Source organism: Perca flavescens, chromosome 24 (assembly GCF_004354835.1).
Source record: "Perca flavescens isolate YP-PL-M2 chromosome 24, PFLA_1.0, whole genome shotgun sequence".
NCBI lineage: Eukaryota > Metazoa > Chordata > Actinopteri > Perciformes > Percidae > Perca > Perca flavescens.
Window position 1 is genome coordinate 10,377,869 of NC_041354.1, and position 25,948 is coordinate 10,403,816.

Sequence of the window (25,948 nt, forward strand, 5' to 3'; positions counted from 1 at the left end):
GAACTCACCTCAGTAAAGTGTTTTTGGTTATTCTTGTCCGCCTGAAGGGTCGAAAAAAAAGAAGAAAACCAGGTGTAAAATGTGTCTAGCTGAATTCATACAGGGATTCTTTTATTACATGTCATTTAGCTAACTCTTTTATCCAAAGCAACTTACACTTGCTATATGTCAGAGGTCACACACCTCTGGAGCAACTAGGGGTTAAGTGTTTTGCTCAGGGACACATTGGTTGACGTATCGCAGTGGGAATTGAACATGGATTTCCAACACCAAAGGGATGTGTTATATCCACTGCGCCATCACCACCCAGCTTCTTGATATGGAAGACATGTTCTGTAATACAAACAAAACAATAATGGTGTTATTTCCTGAAAATGTGAGCAAGGTTGATGTCTTACATTTGTATACAACATCTTTTGAAATATAACAACTGAAAGTAACTGACAGACACACAATGGATTATGGACTTCCAAGTGTTGAAAGCAGTGAGCCCCCAATTCAGAGACTGGCCTTCAATGCAGCCCATGAAGGAACAACATCCCCTTCTAGACTTGCAGCAGTGAACACACACACACACACACACACACACACACACACACACACACACACACACACACACACACACACACACACACACACACACACACCTCACCATGCACATGACAGCAGACTCTCAAAACATCCTCAGTTGCATTTAGTGTTGCTTTTATTTTGATAATGCTGCCATCTGCTGGGCAAAAGGAAAGAAACATGGAGTTTTCTGAGAGGAAAAACATGCTGTATTACTGTACTCTAACATTAACATTAGCTACTAAAATAGACACCTTTAAGTGCTTTTAAGATATAAAGGAGGGTTTTGCACAGTCCACTTCTACTCAAAAATATGTAACCTTTTTTTTCCCTTCCATTTTAAGGAGTCATAACCATAGACTGTTAATATTAACAGTCTATGGTCATAACCATAATCAAGACACACCAACTGCAAAACATGAGCCTGACTTGTACCATTGTACCACATTAAATGGTAACGCTTTTATTGTTACACTAAATTGTAGCTAAATTGTGTATCATTAATCACTCCAGGTTGCTGGTTTCAGTCTAAAAAAAAACCTCACTGTGTCTAAATTAGTTACATTGTATCTCTTTAAGGCAGTTAACCCAATCCCAAGGCTAATTTGAGCCCCCCAAGTTTACTAAAATAGTTCCGTCCATCACTCAGGCGCATCTGGTTTTGAGTGGCTCGTGCGGTAGCAGTAGTGTGCATGACCAACCTCCCAGCTCGCGCCAGCAAGAACAAGCGTTACACCTGTCTCAAGGTGGACAGGTGAGCTAACGGCGGCTCTCGAGCGCTCATGATCTGCTGTGTAGCTTGAAGCTGGAGCACGCAGCCCGGAACCCGCCACCCCTCCGCTGGACTGGACCGGAGCAGCCAGCCCTCTGGACCGATGTCCTGGCCGAAATGTCCCGACACATTTATATACGGAACAAGATAGGCGAGGGCATCCAAGCGCCCATCTTTCAGGTAGGTTATTTCTAGCTACAACTAACCCTCTAGGCTAATTAGCCTACTTCAAAAATATATCAGTTTCCCTGCTTGTCGGCAGGAAATGCATACAAGAAAATACTTAAAGCCCCCGAAATGAACACTGTTTAGCCGTGTATTTGACATATAATACAAAGAGAAGTATTGGGTAGAACCTTTTTTAATTTTGAACACCTTTTACTAAAAAGTTACTAGCCAGAAAAGACGCCATATCTCGACTACTTTTCCTGACCGTTAGCTCGGGCTGGAGTTGGTTCGTAAACCTTTTCACATTAAAAACATAAATAAAGTCATAACTTCTGTTGTTGAATTTGTGTAAACCGTGCATTGTTGAGCAGAGAGGCAAAGAGTCACTTTAACTAACCGAGAGGTTGAGGAAGTCTCCTCAGTTCTGGTAAATTGCGTGTTTTTGCCTTACAGATACATATCTATTTAATGTTTTCATGTAGTTGTTGAAATGTGTAGGGTACAGTATTACATATCACAGGGATAGTGATACAATTTTTTTCTAAACAGTTTTATTGTCTCTAGTTTATTGTATTCTTGAGGAGCAAGATGATAAAAAGGAGGCATCAGACTTTCACTGTTTTTCCTTTTTGACATTCAGAAGGCCTCTTTAAATGTTCTGCATCTTGTTATTGTTTTGTCTTTCTATTTTTGAATGATAGAGGTTATTATGATTGCTTTCAAGTGGTGTCATGTTATTAATTGAATAAATGACTCAGAAGAAAGTCAGTCTTATTCTTTAGGACTAAAATGTACACCGAAGTTTGATTTAGTCTACATTACTCCTTCAGTTAGAAAATATTTCTTGAAATACAACATATGATTCCACTTGATGTTTTTTAAAGGCATACTGTACTGTACTAGCCTTGTAAGATGTTTTCATTATCTTTAATCATAAATTGATCTAGCTGATATATGTTTACTTTAATTGTGTAGGTATATACGAAAGCTCTTCAACCCCTGTAGACAGCCCTGGGCTCCCCTTCCATGCAGCATTTATTTTAATAGGTGATCAACTGTTACAGTCACAGTGTCCTGCCTCTGATAAAGCACCATGGTGGGCTTCAGTGGCCAATAGTTTTACATTTTATTGAAATGAAATGCTGCTAGATGGACTACAGTTTATACCAATTATAGCAAATTAAATTAACATTTTCTTTAAATATTTAAATGTTGTTTTAGGTGTATAATGTGTGTCTTTTTACATTTGATAACTGATAACTCAGTTTTCTTCAGCTTAGTTGATCATTGGAGGCTACAGTCAGAGTATTTTATAGATCTAGCCAACTTTATCCTTCATTTCTCTTCTTGGCATTTGGTTGTTGGCTTGAATTGAAAGGGACAGAAAAGAGATGGCGACCCAGATTAATGGCCCTGTTTTATAAATTCAGGGAAGTAGGTTTTCTTTTTAACAGTGACATTGTCATTGACTCTGGAGATTTAAACAGAAATGGGGCAAATCACCAGCAGATAATTAATTTAGCTCCCTGGAGATTAAGTCTGCTGGTTATATTTGGACTTTTTGGAAGCGAAAAAGAGAGGAAGTCAGGAGGTAAGGAGAAAAGCAAGAAGGCAAGGCATATATATAATGCAAAAACATCCAGTGAAGCCACATTTGGTCGTGTTACTGGGCCATTAAAACTTACATATTTTCTTGTAAAGTTGACTTTATTGTACTGTTGCATCAGCCAAATGTCTAAAGTGGATGTGCATGAATGTCCCCTTGTGTCATGTATTAGCTTGATGAGGCTTTATTGAATGTTTTACTGACATAATAGCAAACCTAAAGATGTAACATGCCCATGAAGAAAACTTCAGAGACACATGTAGATTAAAAAAATATAAAAAAAGTGTTAGGGTTAGCTGACATCTTGTTTTTCTTACCCATACAGGTAAATCGAGGGACTTATTCCAGGAGGAGCCGACTCAAGAGGTCTGATGGCAGCACCACCTCTACCAGTTTCATCCTCAGACAGGTACTGAAAAACAAAGAAAGGGGACACTCACTGATTGTGAAATTCAAGAATTGTCATTGAAATGTGTGTATATTCCAGTTAAGGTAAGACAGATTCTGATACATTCATAGCTTCAATTTCAAGATTAATACATATTGTATATTGCATCACATGGTTTTTACTGAAATGGTAACAAGGTTTTTAAATGCGTAAAAACAAATATATGACTTGTATTGATCAGCACAGTAATGCTGTGAGACCTGAAAGTGTTCCTAGAGTTTGGCTGGTAACTTCATTGAGGAGAGTGTATGACCTGCCTAAAAACACTTAATCATATCATAATCATGAGAGTATAACGATAAGGCCATGTTACCATAGTGAGGTTATCGACTCAGTCACTTACAATATAGTTAACTTCATGGTCAAAAGGCACTCTGTGGAATTTGTGGGAACTTGTAGCGCTGTGCAGCCATATTTAGATCAGCATGTTTCAGAGCTGTATGCATTTTCCACCAGGACATGCATCAGAGTGCACATGCACTACACGATCACAGGGGTGACATGATGTGCATCATTGTCGACTGCAGAGGGCGGTAATTTGCTGTCAGTAGAAGGTAGCAATGTGCAAGTAAAAGGAAACCAAGAAGACAGCAAGCCAAAAGATTTAGCTTAGACTAAGCATGATTTTTCTTGATTAATAGGTAGGGCTGTGTATCTTTCAAAATGTTTTGATACAGTTTTTCCTGTCTGTCTCTACGACATTTAACATTAGACAGCCAATCACAAGCATTATTAGATCTTGGTAGAAGCATGCTGCATTTTGATTGGCTCACTGACGCTGATGAGATTGACTCCTTAGGTATTGAAATTGGGTATTTAATGATACTCTATACTTTAGAGGCAATTTGGTCCGTGCCTAAAAAGTATTGACTTCGGTACCCAGCCCTGTAAATGGGCCTCACTCTGAACCGTAGAGAAATAAATCCAATACGAAACAGGCCAAAAACATCCAAAATTAGTTGCATCAGAGTTAAGTCATATGTAAATTTTTTTTGCCTGGATATATTTCTCTGTTTTAATTTGAAAAACAACACAACAAATTTAGATAACCCCTAAAACAATGTTAGAATTTCAACGTCTCACTACAAACATCACAGATAGGGCTTTACATTATATCTTTTCATCATAAATTATGAAAGATACCCTAAGTGTCAGCATAGATAGGTGTCAGAAAAAAAAAATAAGATTTTGAACTTATTTATATCATAAATTGTATTATTTTAATCCTCAGTTGTCTTAGTGTTTTAAGTGTGTTTTATTTCAAATGTCCAGCTCATATGTAGACTCTGTTTGCACCCCTCGCTCTGCAAGTGGCCACTGATGTGGTGTAAAGTGCTTCATATTACCAAGTGATATATACTGTATTTACAGGTTTTAATGGCCATTTCTGACCGGTTTTGATAAGAATTTGTTAACAGAAGGTGAGTGCTGTTTTTATTTTTTAGTAGTGGGGTGTTGATGTTCATACACTTGGCAGTTTTAGAGGGTTCCATTCTGTTTAAGTTTTACTGGGTACTAATGGACATTAGTGAGTTTTAGGATGGTCTTGAGCAGATCTAAGTTGCTGCTGTGGTTGCCTAAAAGCAAAAAGGTTTGCCTAAATATAATCTAGCCTAAAATTAGAAAGGTTTTGTGATTCAGATTAGATTTTGATAGTTGATAATGTATCAAGGTTTGTTACCCAGCACTATAAAGGATTTAGTATTTCTCTACCAGAATAGTTAACTGTATTAATGAAATATGATACATCCAAATAATGAAACATTTAGGTGGGGTGCACAGGGGGGAATTAGGTCTTAGTATTTCTAAAGTCCTGGCTACGGCCCTGGACCAAAGTGTCCCATTTACTTACACAAACTGTCCCTAAAACATAAATGCATGTGTACATACATTGGGACCAAAGCATGTGATGCCAGTTCTTTTAAATTTTGTACTTTAGTAATGTAGAAAGGTCACTCATGATTTGATTCTCAAATGGAAATTAACTGCAATTTAAAGAAAATCCAGTCTAACAATTCTTTAGACCTCTTTTTATGATCAGAACCAGATTGAATGTTTTTTGTGTGCTTGTTCTAGAGAATAACTAAGCAGAGTGAGGATGAGCTTTAACAGGGAAATGGAGGATGCTGCTCCCCTCTTTTACTCCTCTATCCCCCTCCCCCAATCCCCGCTACCACCCCCCCCCCCCGCACAAAAAAAAATCAAGGAGAGCGCTCATCCAAGCTGAGTGGACAGCCAGCCAGCCAATCAGCTCCTTGCACATTGGCTCTGTCATCAGGCTTGGATATTGAGGAAGGATCCACTGCTCTGCTGCTGCCACCTCTGCTGCTCGTTGTGTATATGTATATGTGTGTGTCTGTGTGTGTGCGTGTGCGTGGAAGCCTGATGAAATGAAATGCCAGGATTGGGCTACCTTCAGGGAGAGCCTCTCCATCCTATAATGTGAGCCGGCTAGCAGTACTGTAAGATCAGGGAGAAGCTGCATCCATCAAGCAACGGGCCTCCGGAGGACCAGGCGAGATCCAACTGGAGGGGAGATTTTTTTTATTTATTTATTATTATTCTTTGCTGTGGAGAAAAGGGATTGTCGTCATCCCCCCATCCATTTTTTTTTTTTTTTTTTTTTTTTTTTTTTTTTTTTTTCCCTCTTTCTCTGTGGTGCCCCCTCCTTTCTCCTTCGCCTCCACTCTCATTTTTCCCCCTCATTCTTCTAGAGGAGCTCGTTGGAATATCAAACCTCCATGTATGACAATTTGTACCTGCATGGATTTGAAGACTCGGAGGCGGTGAGTGTTTGGATGTGTGTGTGAATCTGCTTTTGCGCTCTCTTTCTGTGTGTTTATTGATGAAAGTAGCTCAGCTGTGTGCGCACACACACACACGTATAAGAGGCCTTTGATGGGTTAGCCAACGGTACAGCATAGCGTGATTGTGGGCTATGCTTGGTTGGAAGGGGTTGGGGGGGGTGTGTGTGTGTGTGTGTGTGTGTGTGTGTGTGTGTGTGTGTGTGTGTGTGTGTGTGTGTGTGTGTGTGTGTGTGTGTGTGTGTGTGTGTGTGTGTGTGTGTGTGTGTGTGTGTGTGTGTGTGTGTGTGTGTGTGTGTGTGTGTGTGTGTGTGTGAAGGGGGCTGAACATTAGGCAGATGGCTTCTGACGTGTGACATTCACACAATTATGTATATATGCCTCTGTATGTGCGTGTGATGTGTTGTTCTGTATGTGCTGTATATGTGGCTGATATATGCCTATAAGCTAGTAAGAATGGACGTCAGGAGACCACCAGAGCCAGGAGGAGCCATTTAGTGTTCATCACACTCTGTACCTCTCAGAGATGGACCAAGCCGTGACTCAAAGAGAAAGATGGAAAGATGTTAATTACCCATTTCTCCCCTAAGGCCCATTACATTTCCACATTACATGATAACATTTCTTGTCACATTTCTGCATTTATCACTTATAAAAAATGCAGCAGAGTATTTTTTAGCTGACCCTGCGACTGCGTGATGTATAGACTCGGCCAAGGCTCGGCGAAACATGCATCGTGATGTCATTAAGTGGATTCTGATGTTGATGAGTCACATGCTGATGCTTCTCCATTGGATAAGAGCTCAGATGCTACAGTGTAACCTAAAAGCTTCCACACACATGCATGAAATTATGTTTATGACTTGTTAGTGTTGGATTGAAGGATTTAAAAGATTTCAGTCAAAATGTTCTTAGGGAAAAAATACATTTAACTATTGTAGGGTAATTGGAGGACAACACTTTTTATACTTGAATGTGTGTATATAATATCACAAACAGGAATCTGTTGTATTTCAAAATATATGTGTGACTGTAAAGGTAGTAATAAAGAAATTTAGTGTTACATTTCTATAAAGTTGATGGACCTGCGAGAGACGGATTTAAAAAAAGACAGGGCATATTGAAAGCAGCAGAGGCTGAGATGTTACACTTTAGTCTCTAATATGGGTTAAAACAAATGCATTGGATCTTCCAATTCATGTCATGCAACTCAGTATCCTATTACATTATACCCTGCCTGGTAAATACCCACATTTGGAACTCCATATCCCCAGTTTGTTACGAAGGCTTTTGGTTAAAAAAATAAAAATAATCTCAAGCTTAGATAACCCTGATGACATCACTATGACATTATTAGGGGTTATGTTCTTGCACTTCAGAGCCACAGAAGACCTAATACAACTGTTTCCATAGCCTCTAGTAGTACTTCTCATGACTGATCTTGATGTGTAAAATTGGTGGAATGCCCCCTTTTTTAATTTAATAATAAAAATATCATAAATACCCCAGCAGAAACATTTAACTGTTTACCTATTATTAGAGTGATGAATATGTCGCTCTGTAATCTGGTCATTTTTGGAAATCAACCCAGTAAGCTTACTATTTCCTAAAATTAAGAAACCATTTTAAGTTCTCCCAAACGTGCCTCTTTGTGATTGGATGCACACAATCCAGACGAGGAGTGTGCTGAAGTCAGACCTTGCTGCTGCCAGCTTGTAAAAAACAAAAAGTGCTTAGCTGTGATGACTAGCTTGATTGATCTTCTTTAGACGAATGGTCTTCCTTAATTGAATCATTAGTGGCTGATTGTTTATACTGACACAGCGGAGGGAAGCACTCGGCCCAGTCATGTCCCAGCAAAAAAAATAAAAAGTTGCATTACTGGAATTCTCAGTGTGGCAGGATGAACTACTGCAAGTCTAGCATGTCTCAAGGCACTAAAGTGATAATGAAAAAAAGTGTGCAAGGAAACGAAACAAAAATTCAGACACAAAATACCTTTTTTCATACTGTAAGGTGGCTCTCACCTCTATTGTTGGCCAAAAGGGTATAGGGTTAATGCAGAGATCTGTAAGAGAATGATAAAAGTATCAAATATTTTAGTCAAACTCAAATGGCAGAGGACACATTTCAAATCCAACTTTCTGCCATCTGAAGCTGTTTCTGTGGTTTTACATGTCCGTGTACCTGAAAATGGCAAACCATCTCTCTCCCGTATATACAGTATGTTTGATATGAACACTATCTTAACATGCTGCCTACTCATCTGCACCTACTTGTCAGCAGCCCCGGAATTACTGTCTGCTTTGGTTAGCAAATGGCATCTAAAACTCATACATTTTTGCTTAGGCATGCTATAAAATTTAGAAATTACTCAATTTAGACTCAGGTCAGACTGTGAGATACCGGGTAAAATGTTTGACTTATTATGGCATAATTTTGCTTTACTATTTCACAATTTTAAACCAAAGTAGTATATCAAAATTTTGACATGGTTCTTTATATACCTTTGACTTACTATCTCACAATTTTGACTTGCATCTCATAATTTTGACTTGCCACCCATAGTTTTATTTTTTTTATCATCCATCCATTTTTTTTAAATTTTTTTTTTTTTCTTCCTTTTTTTTTGATGTTGACATACACTTTAGTCTCACTGGTTAGGTACAAGGGAATGTGTGGAAATTATGCACAAGGCGTGAATATAGTGCACTGTGTGTCAGTGTCACATTTCCTGTGTCACGAAACGTGACACTGACACTGTGTCAATGTCACGTTTCCTGTGCATATGGAATGATTGCTATGAAAAGTTCAAAATTAAATATCCTGGATCGAAAGATGCAGAAATCAGTCTGGCTCTTTCTGGGAGCAGTGACCAGAGTCATCATTATCCAGAATTGTCTGGAAGTGTGCGATTGCCTGTGTTTGGTCATACAAACTGCTGACAGCACAGGAATAGAAATTCCACTTTGTCTGAGATGCTCCTGGCAGTCAGCTCTTTTCTACATCATCCATTTCACCTTTTCTGCATTCAGAGTACCAAGCCAAGCCACCAGTCTGGACTTGGCACGTTGATGTGAACCCCAAAACGTAGGACCGTCAACGGTCCCATAAAGACAAGCTCATTGTGCTTTGCAGTTCTCTGGCTCTTCAGCTGTCACTGGGATGAAGCTACAGTACATCCTTCTTTTATAATGTTGAGCTTATGCGCTTTTGTCAGACCTGTCCACACCTTTTCTGACTTGGAGTCTTTGATATTGGAACAGTGTCTCACTGAATCGACTCTATTAGGAGCAGAGTACTGCCTTTAGCAGGGATGTCGTACTTGAGTCTGGTCTCTGAAACAATGGTTAAACATCCTGAGACAAACTTTGTTGGTGACCAAATGCTCCGAATACCACCCACAAGATCTTAACATAATCAAGTCTATGGATTAACGGTTGCCAAAGATAAAGCAGCTTGCAGCATGTATCCCAGTTACTGTATACAGTTCAAGTAACCTACTGTGTGGTATTTGTTTGCAGGGCTCAGCTGATTCATATACTAGTAGACCATCAGACTCAGATGTCTCTCTGGAGGAGGAGCGGGAGGTGCAGGCCCAGGTCCAGAGCCAGAGCCCAAGCCAGAGCCAAGGACCGGGACAGAGCCGCCAGGAGAGGGAGCAGCAGGCCACCACTCAACTGGAGAGAGCCAAGGTGGCCCACCTGTGACAATACTTAGCCAAATGAATCTGCCGCTATCTCTATATACACATACACAGACTAGTTTTTCTGTTGACCATACTGGAGTTTTTTTGCGGTCTTTAAAGTCTGGAAATATTAAGAGAGCTGGCTGATAGATATTCTAAGTAGGTGCATGTGTATTCTTTATCACTCACTGAGTGTGTGTTTCCATCCTCCAGACTAAACCTGTGGCCTTTGCTGTAAGGACCAACGTCAGCTATTGTGGCGCACTGGATGAGGATGTTCCAGTACCAGCCACAGCCATCTCCTTTGACGCTAAGGATTTCCTCCACATAAAAGAGGTACGTGTGTACTTCTTAATTAATCCTGATGCCTGCTGTATGTACTATTATGTGAATGTTTCTTTATGCAAAAATCTGTGAACCATGAACTTACGGATTTAAAGGATTCCCCTTGTGTGTTTGTTCCTCCTTTATTTATTTGATGGTGTTCAGAAGTTCAACAATGACTGGTGGATCGGTCGGTTAGTGAAAGAGGGCTGTGAGATCGGCTTCATCCCCAGCCCTCTGAAGCTCGAGAATATCCGGCTCCAGCAGGAGCAAAAGAGAGGACGAGTCCAAGGGTAAGTAGCAGAAAAACACGTCTCCTTGTTTGTCCCACACCGTTAATGTTGATGCAAAAATATGAATATTAGAGGTAATTGCTGCACATTATTATTTAAAGTAATTGGGGACGTGATATACTGACAACTGTACAACAAACTATAAAAGGCACTTAAGCTATTTACGAACTTTGATATTTTCCATGAAAAGGAATTTAACGGTTTTATTTTATATGTGAAAAACATCAATCATAGTTCAAATCGCAGAAAGGAAGGAAATAGATTACCATAACAAAATTAGTTTTCTTTTTCCATGCTTATAAGCAAGTTTGCTTGCTTATAAGCAGCCCTTAAATAACCGCTTGCTGGCTGAACTATGACCTGCCGAAGTTGGTCAAAAATATCCTCCAACCATTCCTTTCACTGCCTATATTTTCATCTCCATGCTGAAGCTTTATGTATGTTTAAACAACTTCTGAATGCCAGCTTTGCAGCATTACTGCAGCTATTGGTAATCCCACCACTTGATCTCATTATCTAAATTTATGATTCTGTTATTCAATCATCGATTCCATGGGTGTTGGAGGTGTTTTGACTGTCTGATGTTGAAAATAGTTAAACACGCCACTTATTGGTTGATTTTGTTCAGGGCCTTAGCTACCATTGGGTGCACAGAGGTCATGCCCCCAGTATTGTTTTCTGAAAATTTGGGGGTTGCACAGAAATAGCTGAAAAGCTGATTATTTGATATTCTATTTGTCATACTCAATTTCTTTCTTTTGATTTTGACCATTTTAAGCAAAACACAACTTTGACACTTTTGAAAAAGTTTTTTAGACTATTATGGGAAGGATTCAGTTGACAAAAAATAACTTTAAACTAGATATCAAACAATTAGTCGATCAACAGAAAATTAAAATAACTATTTATTTTTTGATATTAGATAGATAGATAGATTCAGATTCTGTAAATCTCTTTAAATTATTTTTAATTCTACTTTGACCCAGGTCTGCTCTTGACTCATGACTATTTACTCCATCACTTCTACTCATGCTGACCAGTAGAACCATTATAATAGCTGTAATTAGCGGTCCTATCAGCCTCCTAGTTTCAATGTGTGTGTGTGTGTGTGTGTAATGTGTCTGGAAGGTTATGTCATCCAGAGTTCATACTGTAACTCACATGCACTTCCTCAAGCCTTGTTGTTGAGTTTAATACTAATCTTACCAGACTGGAGGGCTTCAGCGTTTCCCTTACTAGCTTGACTTCTGTGACTTTTTGTCAGTAAGCCTTGCAGACAAGAAGAGGCATTTGAGCCCCATTAACCAGGACTACATTTTCGCTAAAACTGAAAAACGGAAGCCCTACATGATGTATGCGGCTTACAAAGATGATGGAAAATCTGAAATATAAAAATCAATAAATGTAAAAGCCCCTTAAGATAAAATTTGGTGTTGCCGTTGAAAAAGTTAAATGGCAAATGAACTATGAAAATGCAAATTAAATAATGTTTTCTTCTAAATTTTCTTCTCCAGTTTTCTTTTTGTGAAATTTTCATTTTACCTGTCATGAAAGAACAACTCATCCAAATATAGTCAGACTCAGTAAGGTTTGAGGAAACCACGTTTTCAGCTCATAGTTGAGCCCTAAACAGATTCACCCATCTTATGTACCTACCTGTTACTAACTGCAAATACAACTGTTTTCAAAGATGCAACCCCCACCTCTGGTCTACTAGACTGATGTTTTAGCTTACTAATGCTTTAGGTTGTGTATTAGTATGCATTACTTGTGTGTTCAGCCTTATATACATTTGGCCTTTTCACTGCATGCTGCTAACATTTTCTCATCCTGTTTAAAGCCAGCCCGTCATACATACACATAAACCATGCAGGGTACTCCTTAATCACAAGCTGAAGGCCTTCATATGTTGTCAGTATTACTGTGAATATAACTTTACTTTTATGGCCAGTGATGACAGTTAATTTGCTGCCTGTGTTGACAACCTTACAACAATGTGTGATGCCAAGTGGTAGATGTAACCCCCAAAAATAGTAATTACAATGAATTAGATGGGAACATTCCCCATGTTTTGCACCTTACCTCTGCAGTAAATGATTAAGCCTTTTATTTATTTTTATTTTTACGTTTTCTACATTAATGCCATGGTGTGTTTCTGTCTTTCTTTATCCCCTCTTGTCTTTTCCAGTAAGTCTGGAGGGAACTCTTCTTCCAGTGTAGAGGATGAGGTTTCTGCCTCTATCCGACCTCTCATATCCTCGGCAGGTGAGGACATCGGTCAGGGGGAGAGGGCTGTTAATTGCCAGCTGCCAGCTTAGATCCAAGCTTCCTGAACCGCAACTACATAGAGAGAATAAGACTCTAAACCCTTCCCATGTCGCTGCATAGAGCATAAGTTTACTGCGTAGAGTTGTTGGTACATTTTCCCATGATCCTCCTCTTCCTCCAGTTGAGGACTGCAGGCGTTCTCAGACTGGGGCTTACCAAAGTGTGAACCCAACGACAAGCCTATGAACCCCCCCTGAACTGCACTCATGTGACTTTGTGAATATGACCTTAGGACAATAGAAATACTTTTTATATTTTATCATGCCGGTTGTCCTTGTTAGGTTTCATTTGCTAAGAATTATGATGAATAATGTGAAGCATGTTTGAACAAGATATTATGGTGACGCCTCCTCTAGCAGCAGCTACTGACGACAGTCTTCTCTCCCCTCCTACAGGAAAGCAGAAACAGAAAGTGGTAAGTTGGTGACGGTAAAACCCACTCATTTACCATCCACTAGACTCTTGTTGCTGCCATCATAAAATGACAGGAACCAGTAGCACTGGCAGGAAGTTACAACCTCATGTCACGTCTGAGGACACATAATACCTCAGCCCTACTGAAGTATATGGTGTCCTCACCATTCCTTTGATGCCAAAGAACTGTAGTGCCAAGGGTTATAACTGCCACTTCTTTCCAAGTTCTGGGGAAAGCAGTAGATGGTTTGCAATTTGTTTTACACATTCATCATAGTAGATGGTGTTTTGGGAGATTTTCAGCCCAAATGTAGAGGATACCAGACTAAAATGCAATATTAAAGGAATAGTTTGACACTTTGGGGAATTCACAAATTCACTTTCTTGCAAAGAGTGAGAGGAAAGGATCAATACCACTCTCTATACTGTGATGTTTGCTATTCTTTGAGCCTTGCCAGCAGTGAGAAAACAAATATATATCGAGGATGGTGCTAAAAGAAAGGCCATTGCGTAATTATAATCAAAATGGATTATCGCCTTAATAGCTAATTGTGAAATGCAGCCACTACTAAATACTTAATCTTGAACTTGAAATACCAGTCAATTTACAGCATAGAAATGTTTTACTTTGAAGAACATCGGTCTGAATTTATGTAGTTATAATTCACAGATTTACATTGAAAATTCAAATGAAGAATAATAATAATAATAATAATAATAATAATAATAATAATAATATTATAATATATATTTAAATTGTTCATTCAGTTTGTCTTTTTTGGATCTAAAAATTTAAGTCAAGACAAACTTAACTGGTAAAATTCAAACCTGCACATTTTTCTACCGAATTAGTTACTACCCTATACCTTAATTGATAGATGCAATGATTAAGCAACTTAGGCAAAACTATATTTGTCATGAAGATAGCTCAGTATATATTGTACACTGCACTGAGCTATTTCCATGACAACGGAGCACTGTGACCTAAAGCTAGTAAGTGGACCTTGAGTTAAGATGTTTGGGTTTTTGTTTTTTGGTTGGATTCCAAGGTCAAGAATTAAATTGTTTTCTCAAACTGAATATTTTCTATCTGATTATTGTGAACGCTAGAAAAGATGCATAAAATCTAATGTTTTAAATTACATAACTAACCCACTCAAAGAGGAAAATTCTGATAAAGTAAAATATTCCAGTGTTATAAGTTTAGTGGTATTCAACATTATTATGTTAGTATTTCTACATTAAATATCCAGTAGTGATTGCATTTCACAATTAGGTATTCAGTTACTTATAAGTATACATAGTCTCCAGAGTGTAACTACATACTGGTAATATCTACTATTACTACTTTGGCATGGTACAGTGTCGTTGTGCTACTTCTTATCGTGATACTTGGTCTGGTATTGTGTTAACTGGTTAGAGTGTAGTTTTGTGACTGTTTTACAACCGTGTAGCCATTATATCCACCATCCATGTAGTAAATGAAAACAAAATGTATTTGTCTGTCAAAATGTAATGACATGTTCCTTAAATATAACCATATACTGTATTTTAATGAAGTCAATTATAATGGACGTATATAACAATGTCCTTCATTATCAGGAAAAGCGTAACAATATCAGTCAAAATAGTCTGGCATTTTGCAGGAACGAATATCAATATATATAATTTTTTTGCCATTTTTATTACATTTTGACAATTTACATTTTAATTTGCTACATGCCTTAATGTGGCAATACACCATCTGATTGTAGTTCAAGGTCAGCTGACTCAGCAGTCCATTACAGCAGTCTGCTCTGAATATTTTTGGTTTAATCTTATCTTGGTTGTTTGTGATGAATGTACTGCTGCTGGTTAACATAGGTTTGTGTTAATAGACAGAACACATCCCCCCATATGATGTGGTTCCCTCCATGAGACCTGTAGTGCTGGTGGGACCCTCACTCAAGGGTTATGAGGTAAGCTGCAATCCTTGTGGTTGGACAGAAAATCAAAAATATCCTTTTACTTTTGTCACTGATTTATGGGCCTTTGTTCAAGCCCTATAAATAGCACTGATTCAGCACCACTGAATGACACCCAACAGAGATGATTATATATGATGTTTACTAGTGCAAAAAGGACTTACTGAAAGGAGATGAGTCCTGGACTTGGTCCTGAATCTTTCCCTGAGTCCCCCAAAATAGCTTGCTGTTGGCGCGGTTAAATGTGAGTGTGTCAGCGCCGACGTAACATCCAGATTGCAGCCAGCCTAACAAGGACTCTAAGAGGTCAGATGAAAATATGTTGTGTAATTGGCAGATTTGGTCTCATTGCTTCCACTACTGTTTATAAATGTGTTGTGTACAAGGAATGCATAAGTATGAGGACCAATATCCAGTAGTATAATTGTCATGGTGTACACAGATGATAAGGGCATAAAACTGATGCAGACAGGTTAGATTTAGGATTTCTAAACTTGGGAGACAATTTAGATCTAGAATGTGGAAGAGGGGCTTCAACTCAAGTTGTGTCCTGTAAAACCAAAACAATTATCTTAACGCTACAATGATCCAGAGAGCTGAAGGGAACTAGTCTAGAAATCTAGACGTACCCTATTGGCAGCAAATGTAATTTGCAGCCAGGGGGTCTAGCAACTCTCCGTTGGCTTGCGAGCTGGAAAAGCCAAACTCTAGCCGGGCCAATCACATCGTGTATAGAGTCGGTGGGACTTAACATAACATAATGGCGGCAGAGTTACGATGGTTACGCGTGAATTCCCTGCTACTTGAAAACAAAGACGATGGCTGCTGCTGGCGAACAGCAGCCTTTTGAATCTGCTTTGGCCGCAACTCTGGAGACTTAGAGTTAAGCTTTTCTTTGAGACAAGAACAAAGAACAGCACTGAAGTCATTCTTAAAAAAGGAAGATGTGTTCGGAGTTTATCGACCGGATACATTTAATCTATCAACTAGTGTTGCTCTGGTTGGTTGTAGCGCTATCCTATTGCGTGCAGAGGGAATTTGAAAGACAACTGTTTATCCCGCCCCTTGGATTGAGCCCTGCCAGTGTTGAGGCCCCAGACCCAACATCTTGATGTGGTTATGGCTTGTCAGGCTAGAAGGGAACTGCAGATTTGATTGATATTCACTGTTGGTTTGTCACTATAAGCGACACCTTTACCATCACACGCATTATGCATTGTTAAAATAAAAATATGATTAGCGGGGCGCCCGTATATAAAGGTTTACTCCTCGACGCAGCAGGCCCGGGTTCGACTCCAACCTGCGGCCCTTTGCTGCATGTCATTCCCCCTCTCTCTCCCCTTTCATTTCTTCAGCTGTCCTGTCACTATTACATTTGTAGTAGTGCCTATTTAATTAAATGTGTCCTCTACTTGTACAGATTGCTAGAAATAAAGTTGGTACATTTATAATACAACAGTATATTTATTGGTCACATCCTACGTCAACTATTAAGTTGATGACCTCACATCCATCCTGTATACTCATAAGGCATCATGCTGTTGTTTTCAGCAGCAGAAGAAATGCTGTCTGTCTTGTTCTCCTGGATTTGCCTGATTGATGGCTGCTTATTATATTTAGGGCTGGAGCCTCTCCCAGCATGCATTAGGCAGGAGACTGGGATCTGTGGACCGATTATCAGTCTATCACATTCCTGACGTAGACAAAATTTCCACACCCACCTATTGCATGACCGTAGAAGTGTTCAATCCAACAATTCAATTTGGCTGCTACAAATGGCAGCAGTTTTTCATGCTTCCGCACCGGCGACAGCTGTGGCCAGAGGCATTGTGTTTTCAGGTTGTCCGTCCATCCCATTCTTGTGAATGAATTATCCGGACCCCCTGGAGGGAATTTCTCATAATTTGGCAAAAACATCCCCTTGGACTCAAGGATGAACTGAACTCACAAAACATGCTTTTTTTGGTCACAACTCAAGAATTCCTACACTGATTATGACACCATTTCACACACATTTCTAATAGGATAAAATAATGAAGTGATTTTATATTCCAAAGGTTAACTTCAATGTGACATCATAATGTTTGCAAAAACACTTTTCTGCCCATTATTCAACGCTATAACTCAGGAACAGAAAGGGAGACATTTAGTCGGATTCTGAATTGGTGACACTACTCTTGAAACGGTGGTGATGATTTAGATTTTCTGTCGTGTTGGGTTGAAGATGTGTGAATCATCCACTTTTTTGCCAAAACACTTAATACCTTTTTATTAAATTGCTTCAAAGTCTTCACTATGTATATTATGAGTCTGGACAGACATGGACGCAAACTGCAACTTGACTGGTTACTGGAGGCATACAGGCGGTAATTCTATTTTTTTACCAGTAACTCCTCCATGAGATTAAAAATCTCTTCTTTTTTTTTTATATATTCTTCTTGCCGAGATGGGCAGAAATAACAATGATATAATGACAAACAACAATAAGATAGAAGATGCCAGAAAATCTGAATTCAACAGAAATGCATTATAAAATCTTAAATAACAGTAATAGTCATGTTAAAGATTTCATCCTTAAAGGGATATATACGATATTCAATCAGCTTTGTATCGTTATAATGTTGGTAGTATGTGTAAATGAACTATGGTAAACTTCGTCCACCTTACCAATGCCCAGATCTCCCTACTCGCAGGCCAGCAGAAAAAAAATGCGTGGTTTGCTGCTGGCCGTAGGGCCTGTTTGAACTACAGATTGTACTTCCGCATACAGACACAAAGAGTATAGAAGTGTGTGTGTGTGTGTGTGTATATATATATATATATATATATATATATATATATATATATATATATATATATATATATATATATATATATATATATATATATATATATATATATATATATATATAAAATGTATGTAGGTATATATATATATATATATATAAAACATGAGGGCTTGTTGCAAAGCGGATGGAAGAGCCAAGGAGCCATTGGAACAGCCCAGTATCACTAAGAGACAGTCAGGAACCAGTTACTAAACAGCACTGTACAAACTGAAAATGTCAACCCAGAAACTTGTGAGCTTAGAGCAGGACCAGAAAAGATGCCCAAGAGTACCATCAGCTTGTGTGGGGGAGACAGCAGGAAAAAATGTGTTCAACCTATGAACTACTTTAAACTGAATGAGCTGAAGTCGAGCATTAATAGAGCAAGCTTTTATCCTGTTTAACCCTTTCGCCCATAGCTTGTCAGATATTACTTCGCCGGTGTCCTTGATCCACGCCTCTTTAATATGGAGAGAAGGGGTTGCCACAACAAAGAGGTTAACAAATCGAGAGATCAAATGTTTGGAGGTGGGAGGTTTGAGAGTATAGAAGCATATTGAGAGAGAGACTCAGGTTGAACTGTAAAACTAGACATTGCTGAGCAAATATAAACCAAGATTCTAATACTGTATTGCCTAGTTAAGCCTAAAAGTTTTTCAGAAACATATTTCAGCTTAACGTTATACTTAGAACGTTATATATAGAAGTTAACTGTTATACAAGATTGTTTGTTACCAGCCGGCCGCCATTCTGTGTCAATACGGACAAGCTGGATGTGCTTGCATTAAGTCACCCACCAGTGGGAGTGTTCTTTGGCCCGGTGCAGCACAGTGCATTCTGGTAGTTGTAGGTTTTCTACCTTTCAAACGAAATGGGAGTATCACAGCTTCTTTTCTGTTTTCTCTGGTCATGTAGAACCAATTTAAAAATAAATTACGCCATTCTACTGTATAGACAGCCCGGATGTAAAATACTTCTTTAAAACAGCCCATTATCACAGAAATAAAACATTTAAAACAATACCTGCTGTATTTTTTGGGCTTTTCCACCTTTTGTTTTGATAGGACAGCTAGGTGAGAAAGGGGCGAGACATGCAGGAAATCGTCACAGGTCAGATTCAAACCCTAGACCTCTGCGTCGAGGCATAAGCCTCTCAGTATACGTGCGCCTGCTCTAACCACTCGGCCAATCTGACCACAATATCTGCCTTTTTTTTACGTCATTTTCCAAACTCCTTTTTTTTTTTTTTTTTTTTTTTTTTCTATGTAGGTTACAGACATGATGCAGAAAGCACTGTTTGACTTCCTCAAGCACAGATTTGATGGCAGGTAAGGTGTGGGGGTGTGGGTGTGGGGGTGTGTGTGAGATAGTTTGGCAAATATATTGGTCATATTTGAACACCAAAGTTGGCAGAATGATGCATCTCACCACTAGCGGCCTTAGAGGATTGTCCAGACAAATATTAAATAGCAGATATTTAGAAAAGAGCAAGCGACTATGTATTAATTTAACATGAAGATGAATGTTATTGGGGGGGAAAAAACATTTTATTATACGGCAATAATTCAAGAAATGTTAGACAAAATATTGGACAACTACAAGGAACTCTTTAAGGCTAGGCTACTTGAAAGCATGCATCACTGAATTAATCACTAATTATTTAGTTCATATCGTGGAGAAAATACATTTTCTCTGCACACACAGAATCGACTAATTCCTCTTTAGTATCTAATCTGTTTTTAGGTTTAAAAGTGTTTACTCTTTCTAACCATTTTACAGGATATCTATCACACGAGTCACAGCAGATATATCATTAGCCAAGAGGTCTGTTCTCAACAATCCCAGTAAGAGGGCCATCATTGAAAGATCCAACACTCGCTCCAGCTTAGGTAAGAAATCTCTGCATTCAATTTAGTCTGTTTTTAAATGGAAAACTACTACTTTTTCATATAAATGGCACATGTGTAGAGACTTAACAATGGAGCAAATTCAACCAACTTACCTAATTTAAAAAAACAATGATAATAGAAACAAAGAAACTAAAGAAAAAAGTCAAGTATAGTCTTGAACAGTGAAGTCAAAAGAACTTTTAGAAAGCTTTAAGTATTTCAAAGGTGAGTACTGAATCAGCGAGTGAGTTATTTCCATTGTTTACACAGAACTGCAAATCTAAATGTGTATTTGAATTGTATCTTGTCTCATCAGCTGAGGTGCAAAGTGAGATTGAGAGGATCTTTGAGTTGGCCCGCTCCCTTCAGCTGGTGGTGCTGGACGCTGACACCATCAACCACCCAGCCCAGCTCCTCAAGACCTCCCTGGCCCCCATCATTGTTCATGTTAAAGTCTCCTCGCCAAAGGTACTGAGTGTTGGGAGGACATAGCCAAACACATAGAAAACACATCTCAGATCAGTTCAAATGTCAATGACAAACTCAGGAGCAGGTTTACCTGAAATGTATTTTTGATGGCAAATTCTGAAGGAACAGCTGGTTTCATTTAGTTTTTATCTGATTACAAACCCGTTTTATTTAGTGGGTTACATGGACCAATCAGCCTAATCATTATGCCAAGACTGGACAAAACCAAACTCGGCACAAGAAAATAAAGCATGTGATATAATCTCCACAGCTACTGTCCCACAGAATCATTCAGTTGGTGGAGACAAACAACAAGAACACCTAGATATGTTAAAGGTAACTCATGTTAGGTTAATTTTTACCCTCCACTGGTGTAGCAGCTTAGCTCAAGCACAATGTTCCCTACAACCAGCATGAAATACTGTACTTTAAAGGGGAACTGTGTAGTTTTTTTTTTTTTTTTTTTAGAGAAACCTGCCAGCAAAAAGCGAAATGGCCGAAACTGCATAGCGCCCCTTTTAAAGCCACAGACTAAGATGCAAGGCTATTTCTAATTTAGCGTGTGGAGTCAGTGGTAATCTGCACCTTTGCATGAAAGAGTATGTCTGCTGCACTTCTTCCCTCTATACTGGGACTACAGCAATGACCAGACTACACAAGAGAACTTCCCAAATAGTACCACAGATCAGTAAAGATATGTCTTCAAAGTTGGATTGAAATGGTGCACTGGTTTAAATGCAGTCACATTCTGGTCAGTTGACTTACACACTTGTTTCACCACACCTCTCCTAGCATGCACATTTCTTTTACTTTAATATGCAAATCTATAAAAAAAAAGATACAACTGAAACTTGGTTTTTTTTCTCTTAAAAGGCATGCGGACATTTACCAATAATGGTGCTGAAACATTAGCATGCATAATGTCTGAATGGGCATAAATTATGTCCGCCTATTCAAACAAAAATGCAATATAGTAGAGAGTAAATGATTAAATGCATAATTCGTCAGTTCACTTTATTTTCGGACCCATACAAATTAAAGAGACTGGATAAAAGATAATAGACATGAAAAAAGGTTACTTATTTCTGCTGACAAACATTTGACTAGCACCATTAAATCTCTGCACACACAATAACATCATCACTTGTTTTATGTGTCACTTAGAAAAAATGTCTCTCATTGCTCATTATGAGCTAGAAATGATGAGGAGAGTACTCGGTGACCTGAAACAAGTGGACCCAAATCTGCCAAATTTTTGGTTCAGTGTAACTGCAGCGTCTTGTACTTTCCTACCCCGTCATCCAGGTTCTGCAGAGGCTGGTCAAGTCCAGAGGGAAGTCCCAGAGCAAACACCTGAATGTCCAGCTTGTGGCAGCTGACAAATTGGCGCAGTGTCCTCCAGTAAGTGGCCATCCTTATATACTGGCTTGTAATAGCTTTTTTAACTCCTACTTTTACTGTTTTTTTTTTATTTATGTAAAAACAAAAAAAATCAAGTTGCTGGTTCACAAACTAAGTTTCTGCTCTCAGAGACAAGGGCCTCCTGAGCTCAAATGAGATTCAGAAATATTTTACAAATGGTTGTTCCTTTCAGCAAGCTAGCCGAATCGATTCACAGTTTTTCGCTCACAAAATCTACTCCAGCCAATCATACTGTAAAACAATCACAGCAGGTGTCTGGTCATTCAGTCTAACCAATCAGCCCTTAATCCTCAATCTTACAGGACAGTATATAGTATGTTGTATTTTATTTTCACTGTATTCGCATTATATGTTCACACAAACTCATTCACGTACAATACTGACATTATACTAGTCTTCACACAGTAACACAACAGGAACTCACATTCAATGTCAGTGTGGAGATCATTGACGTTACATTTCATTTCCATCAGTGGCTTCATACCTGCCTTCATCCCTCTGACCATCTGCTGCTAACAGGAAATGTTTGACATCATCCTGGACGAGAACCAGCTGGAGGACGCCTGTGAGCATCTCGCTGAATACCTCGAGGCCTACTGGAAAGCAACCCATACCTCGATGGCGACGCCTCTGAACCCTCTGCTGGGACGCAACCTGGGCCCCACCACCCTCACCCCCTACCCCACCAGCATCTCTGGACTGCAGGTACACATCCACTAGTCCCAGGGTACCTTATGGGAATGTCTTAGGTTATGTTTTCGCTATCGCTGTCTACACTGTCTGAGATGATAAAGGTAAGAGAGAAACCTAGGATAACTGGAATTTTTCAATTTCATGGGAATTTTTACTTTTTAAGGACACCTTTGCTTTTGCTATAATTTCTGTCTCTGGTTACCAATGTAATTTTATCTTGATGAAAAAAGGTAATTGTGTTGCCTGTCAGCCTCAAGATGAGCAACACTACATTACATATAATTTCATCTGGGCAAATAAAATGAATTTACTCTGCCTGATAAGGGGAGGTGGATAATATTAGGAGGCATTAAAAAAATGCATTGATTACAATGCATTGATGTCCAGTTCTTTGTCTCCAGCCTCACCTGTGTCCTTGGTATGTTCATGTGATTAGCAGACCCAAAGAATACGACAAAGCAACCACACGGGAGACCACTCTACCCCGAACGAACGACGCAACTTGATGACATCAGACGAAAATTACCACAATGAGCGGGCGCACAAGGGACGAAACCGCATGTCTTCTGGCTCACAGCATAGCCGAGAGCAGCAGGACCCCTACCAGGACTACCAGGACCCCTATCAGGATGCATACAAGCCACATCGCAATCGCAGTTCGCCGGGCAGCTACAGCCATGACTCCCGGCACCGGCTCTGAGCCCACTTCTATCATCACCAGGGTCCAAATGGCCCAGATTCCAAAATAAACGCTGCAGCAGAGCCAAGACAATCCCAAATTGTACCTTTTTTTTTTTTTTTTTTTTTTTTTTTTTTTTTCGGTTTGTGTTCATTTATTTTGTCTACCTGGCTATTTTTCTCTTTAAAAGTCCAACAAAATCACGTTCAGGTGTTTGTTTTTAATCAACAGGGCGAGAAGTCAAGAAGTTCATGATGCCAACGTTAACTAATGCTGTAAAATGAATTCCTTTTTAACGTTTTATGTTTTCTGGGACCTTTTGGGATTGTACTAACACAACGCTCAGCAGACGCGCAGCGCAGATTGTGCTTGTTGCCTGTGTCAGCAAGCTAATTATGGATAGTAGTCAGATGGTGATGGTGTATGGGCTTCTAAGTGCCTGGGACATCGCACCAGGTCGGAGGGGAGTCCACTGCACACAGACTGCTGAAGGCTGCTGACCCATACCCAGGGCCATGTATAAATCCTCTCACCATTTAGCTTATTGCATGCTGATAGCTGATCAACCTCCGCATCCACTTCATTGATATTTTGTACTTAGCATTCTGGATTCTCTTATAATGAGGTGTAGATACGGAGGTCCAATTTTCTAAATCACCTGATTGTGTGGAAAGGCATAAGGTGGTAGGTTTGTGTGGGGGGGTATGCAGATGATATCTGGCTGCTAGTTTTGAAAACTGGTGCTTCACATTCCCAAACTATTTTGCTATTTGAAAGTCACTTTGAGCAAGGCCAGCTTTTCTGTAGCATAGATTTAGGATTTAATTTGGGTGACGACCCTCACCGTCATAAGCGGAGCAGATTCTGATGGTGCTGGGATCTGATCTCAGTTACACTGTAGGAGAAGGCAGTACTGCTTCTGTTGTTAACAGCTAGCACTTAGAGAGTTAGAGCAGGCAATAGCTGTGACAGTCTGTCAGATAGTATAGTGAAATACAATAGCAAAATACTACTTGAGATGCCGTTTGATGTTGTTGAGATGTGGACCAGCATAAAAACCAATGCAGTGAGAACCTTTTGAGCCATTTGGAATGTTCTCTCTGATATTTTGGGCCCTGCCAGCGTGAAGAATAGGACTGGGAACAGGTTTTTAGTTTGATAGACCACCATTGAAGCGCATCTGCTGCTGAAACTACAAGTTGTTTTGCATTTATTGGCATTGAAATCAAAGTCGTATAGCGTTAAAACATAGGTACAGATGGTGGTTAAGTCATGCAATTGGTACATGGCCATTGAAGTTCCTTCCTGTGGTTTTAGGGGATTAAAGCATTCAGTGTGTGACATGGCAGGATCGGTTGCATCATGTTCATTCTCTGTGTAGCTGGCATGTTGTCCTGACTGCAGAGCATGTTCCCTCCAAACGTAAAATAGAACCCTACTGTAATCAAGTTGATGTTTGTAGAAGTATAGGGCACATCGCTCCCAAAAAAAAAGAAAACAAAAAAGATGGCCCAGATTACAGATAAATAATATCTCTGGATCCCTGCGGTTTGTAACTCAATACACTGAAACGGCTAAACGGAAAACTTTAAGTATTATGTCATTCTGAAAGTATTAAATAGTTAAAGTGGATTGCATGACTCAAAAGTGGAGTCGCCATAATGATAACCGTTTCTGTTAATTCACAATTATGTTAGAAGGTAAAGGTGAACTGTCTAACAGCCCTCACAAAAAGGTTAATTAAAGATAAAATGGAACCCACGGGGTACTTTGTATGAAAGCAGAGAGCTGCCGTGGTTGCTAATAATGTTTTTAAGGCTTGTTATCGTTATCATAATATACTGTACATATCTTTTTCCTTTTAAGATATTAAATTATCTTGTGACGTAATTATCTCATCTCCAGATAACAAACCGTTCTAGATAGCCAATTTTAAGCCTGAAAACAGGCTTTAAATGAATAATACATTCGGCTAAATAGAACCTTAAATAGTTTGTTGTCGCTGATTATCACAGGGCAAAGGTCTTCCACAAAGTCATTCCTCCTCACCTTTCTGAGAGAGAGAGGCACCAGGAGAGAGGAAGCAACATGTGTTATCTTGAAATAATGAGCTAGTTAAGTTATCTTAGCGGGACAAGAATATAGAAATTACGAGAGCCACAAGAACATAAGTTGTTATTTGAACAGTTTGTCATGTGGAGCTAATACAATAATGGGACTTTTTGGATGCTGGTGGTTTCCATGGATTTTTAAAAGTGAGACGAAAAACTAAGTAAAGTGTGTCATCTGATTTTAAGTGTTGTCCTGGCAGTGTGTCTTACTTATGTACTGTATAATGATGAACAAGCTTATTTTCAGATCTGACAGCGTGTTAGTTTGCCTTCACCAGATGATCCTTTTCTAATGCCACAAAAAAAATCCTCAATTGCTATTTTCTTTACTCATATGGAGGACGAAACCTGACAAATAAATGATAGAAGACTTCAAATCAAATGCATTTTGAATTTATTTGACAAATTATTATTTCCTTCAATCAATCAATCGATCAAATCGATCAATGTATTTTCTAGTGGTAAAGTTTTTCCCAGGT

General features: G+C 39.1%; 1 protein-coding gene across 6 annotated transcripts; it reads left to right on the forward strand.

Annotated features, from left to right (window-relative positions):
• Nucleotides 1-1,243: 1,243 nt before the first annotated feature.
• On the forward strand, nucleotides 1,244-25,654 carry LOC114550852 (voltage-dependent L-type calcium channel subunit beta-4). Of its 6 annotated transcripts, XM_028571777.1 has the most exons (15): nucleotides 3,448-3,525; nucleotides 4,936-4,985; nucleotides 6,279-6,350; nucleotides 9,893-10,063; nucleotides 10,270-10,392; nucleotides 10,546-10,673; nucleotides 12,862-12,938; nucleotides 13,397-13,416; nucleotides 15,293-15,373; nucleotides 19,477-19,535; nucleotides 19,987-20,096; nucleotides 20,413-20,564; nucleotides 21,870-21,965; nucleotides 22,506-22,691; nucleotides 23,116-25,654. In XM_028571777.1, the coding sequence occupies exons 3-15, from the start codon at nucleotides 6,306-6,308 to the stop codon at nucleotides 23,377-23,379; spliced, it is 1,512 nt and encodes a 503-aa protein (XP_028427578.1). In that variant the 5' UTR covers nucleotides 3,448-3,525; nucleotides 4,936-4,985; nucleotides 6,279-6,305; the 3' UTR covers nucleotides 23,380-25,654. The 6 variants fall into 6 exon arrangements, with proteins under 6 accessions (XP_028427574.1, XP_028427575.1, XP_028427576.1 ...); XM_028571773.1 differs by lacking the exons at nucleotides 4,936-4,985; nucleotides 6,279-6,350 and adding an exon at nucleotides 1,244-1,522 and having other exon boundaries at nucleotides 3,442-3,525; XM_028571774.1 differs by lacking the exons at nucleotides 4,936-4,985; nucleotides 6,279-6,350 and adding an exon at nucleotides 1,244-1,522 and having other exon boundaries at nucleotides 3,442-3,525; nucleotides 23,119-25,654.
• The last annotated feature ends 294 nt before the right edge of the window (nucleotides 25,655-25,948 follow it).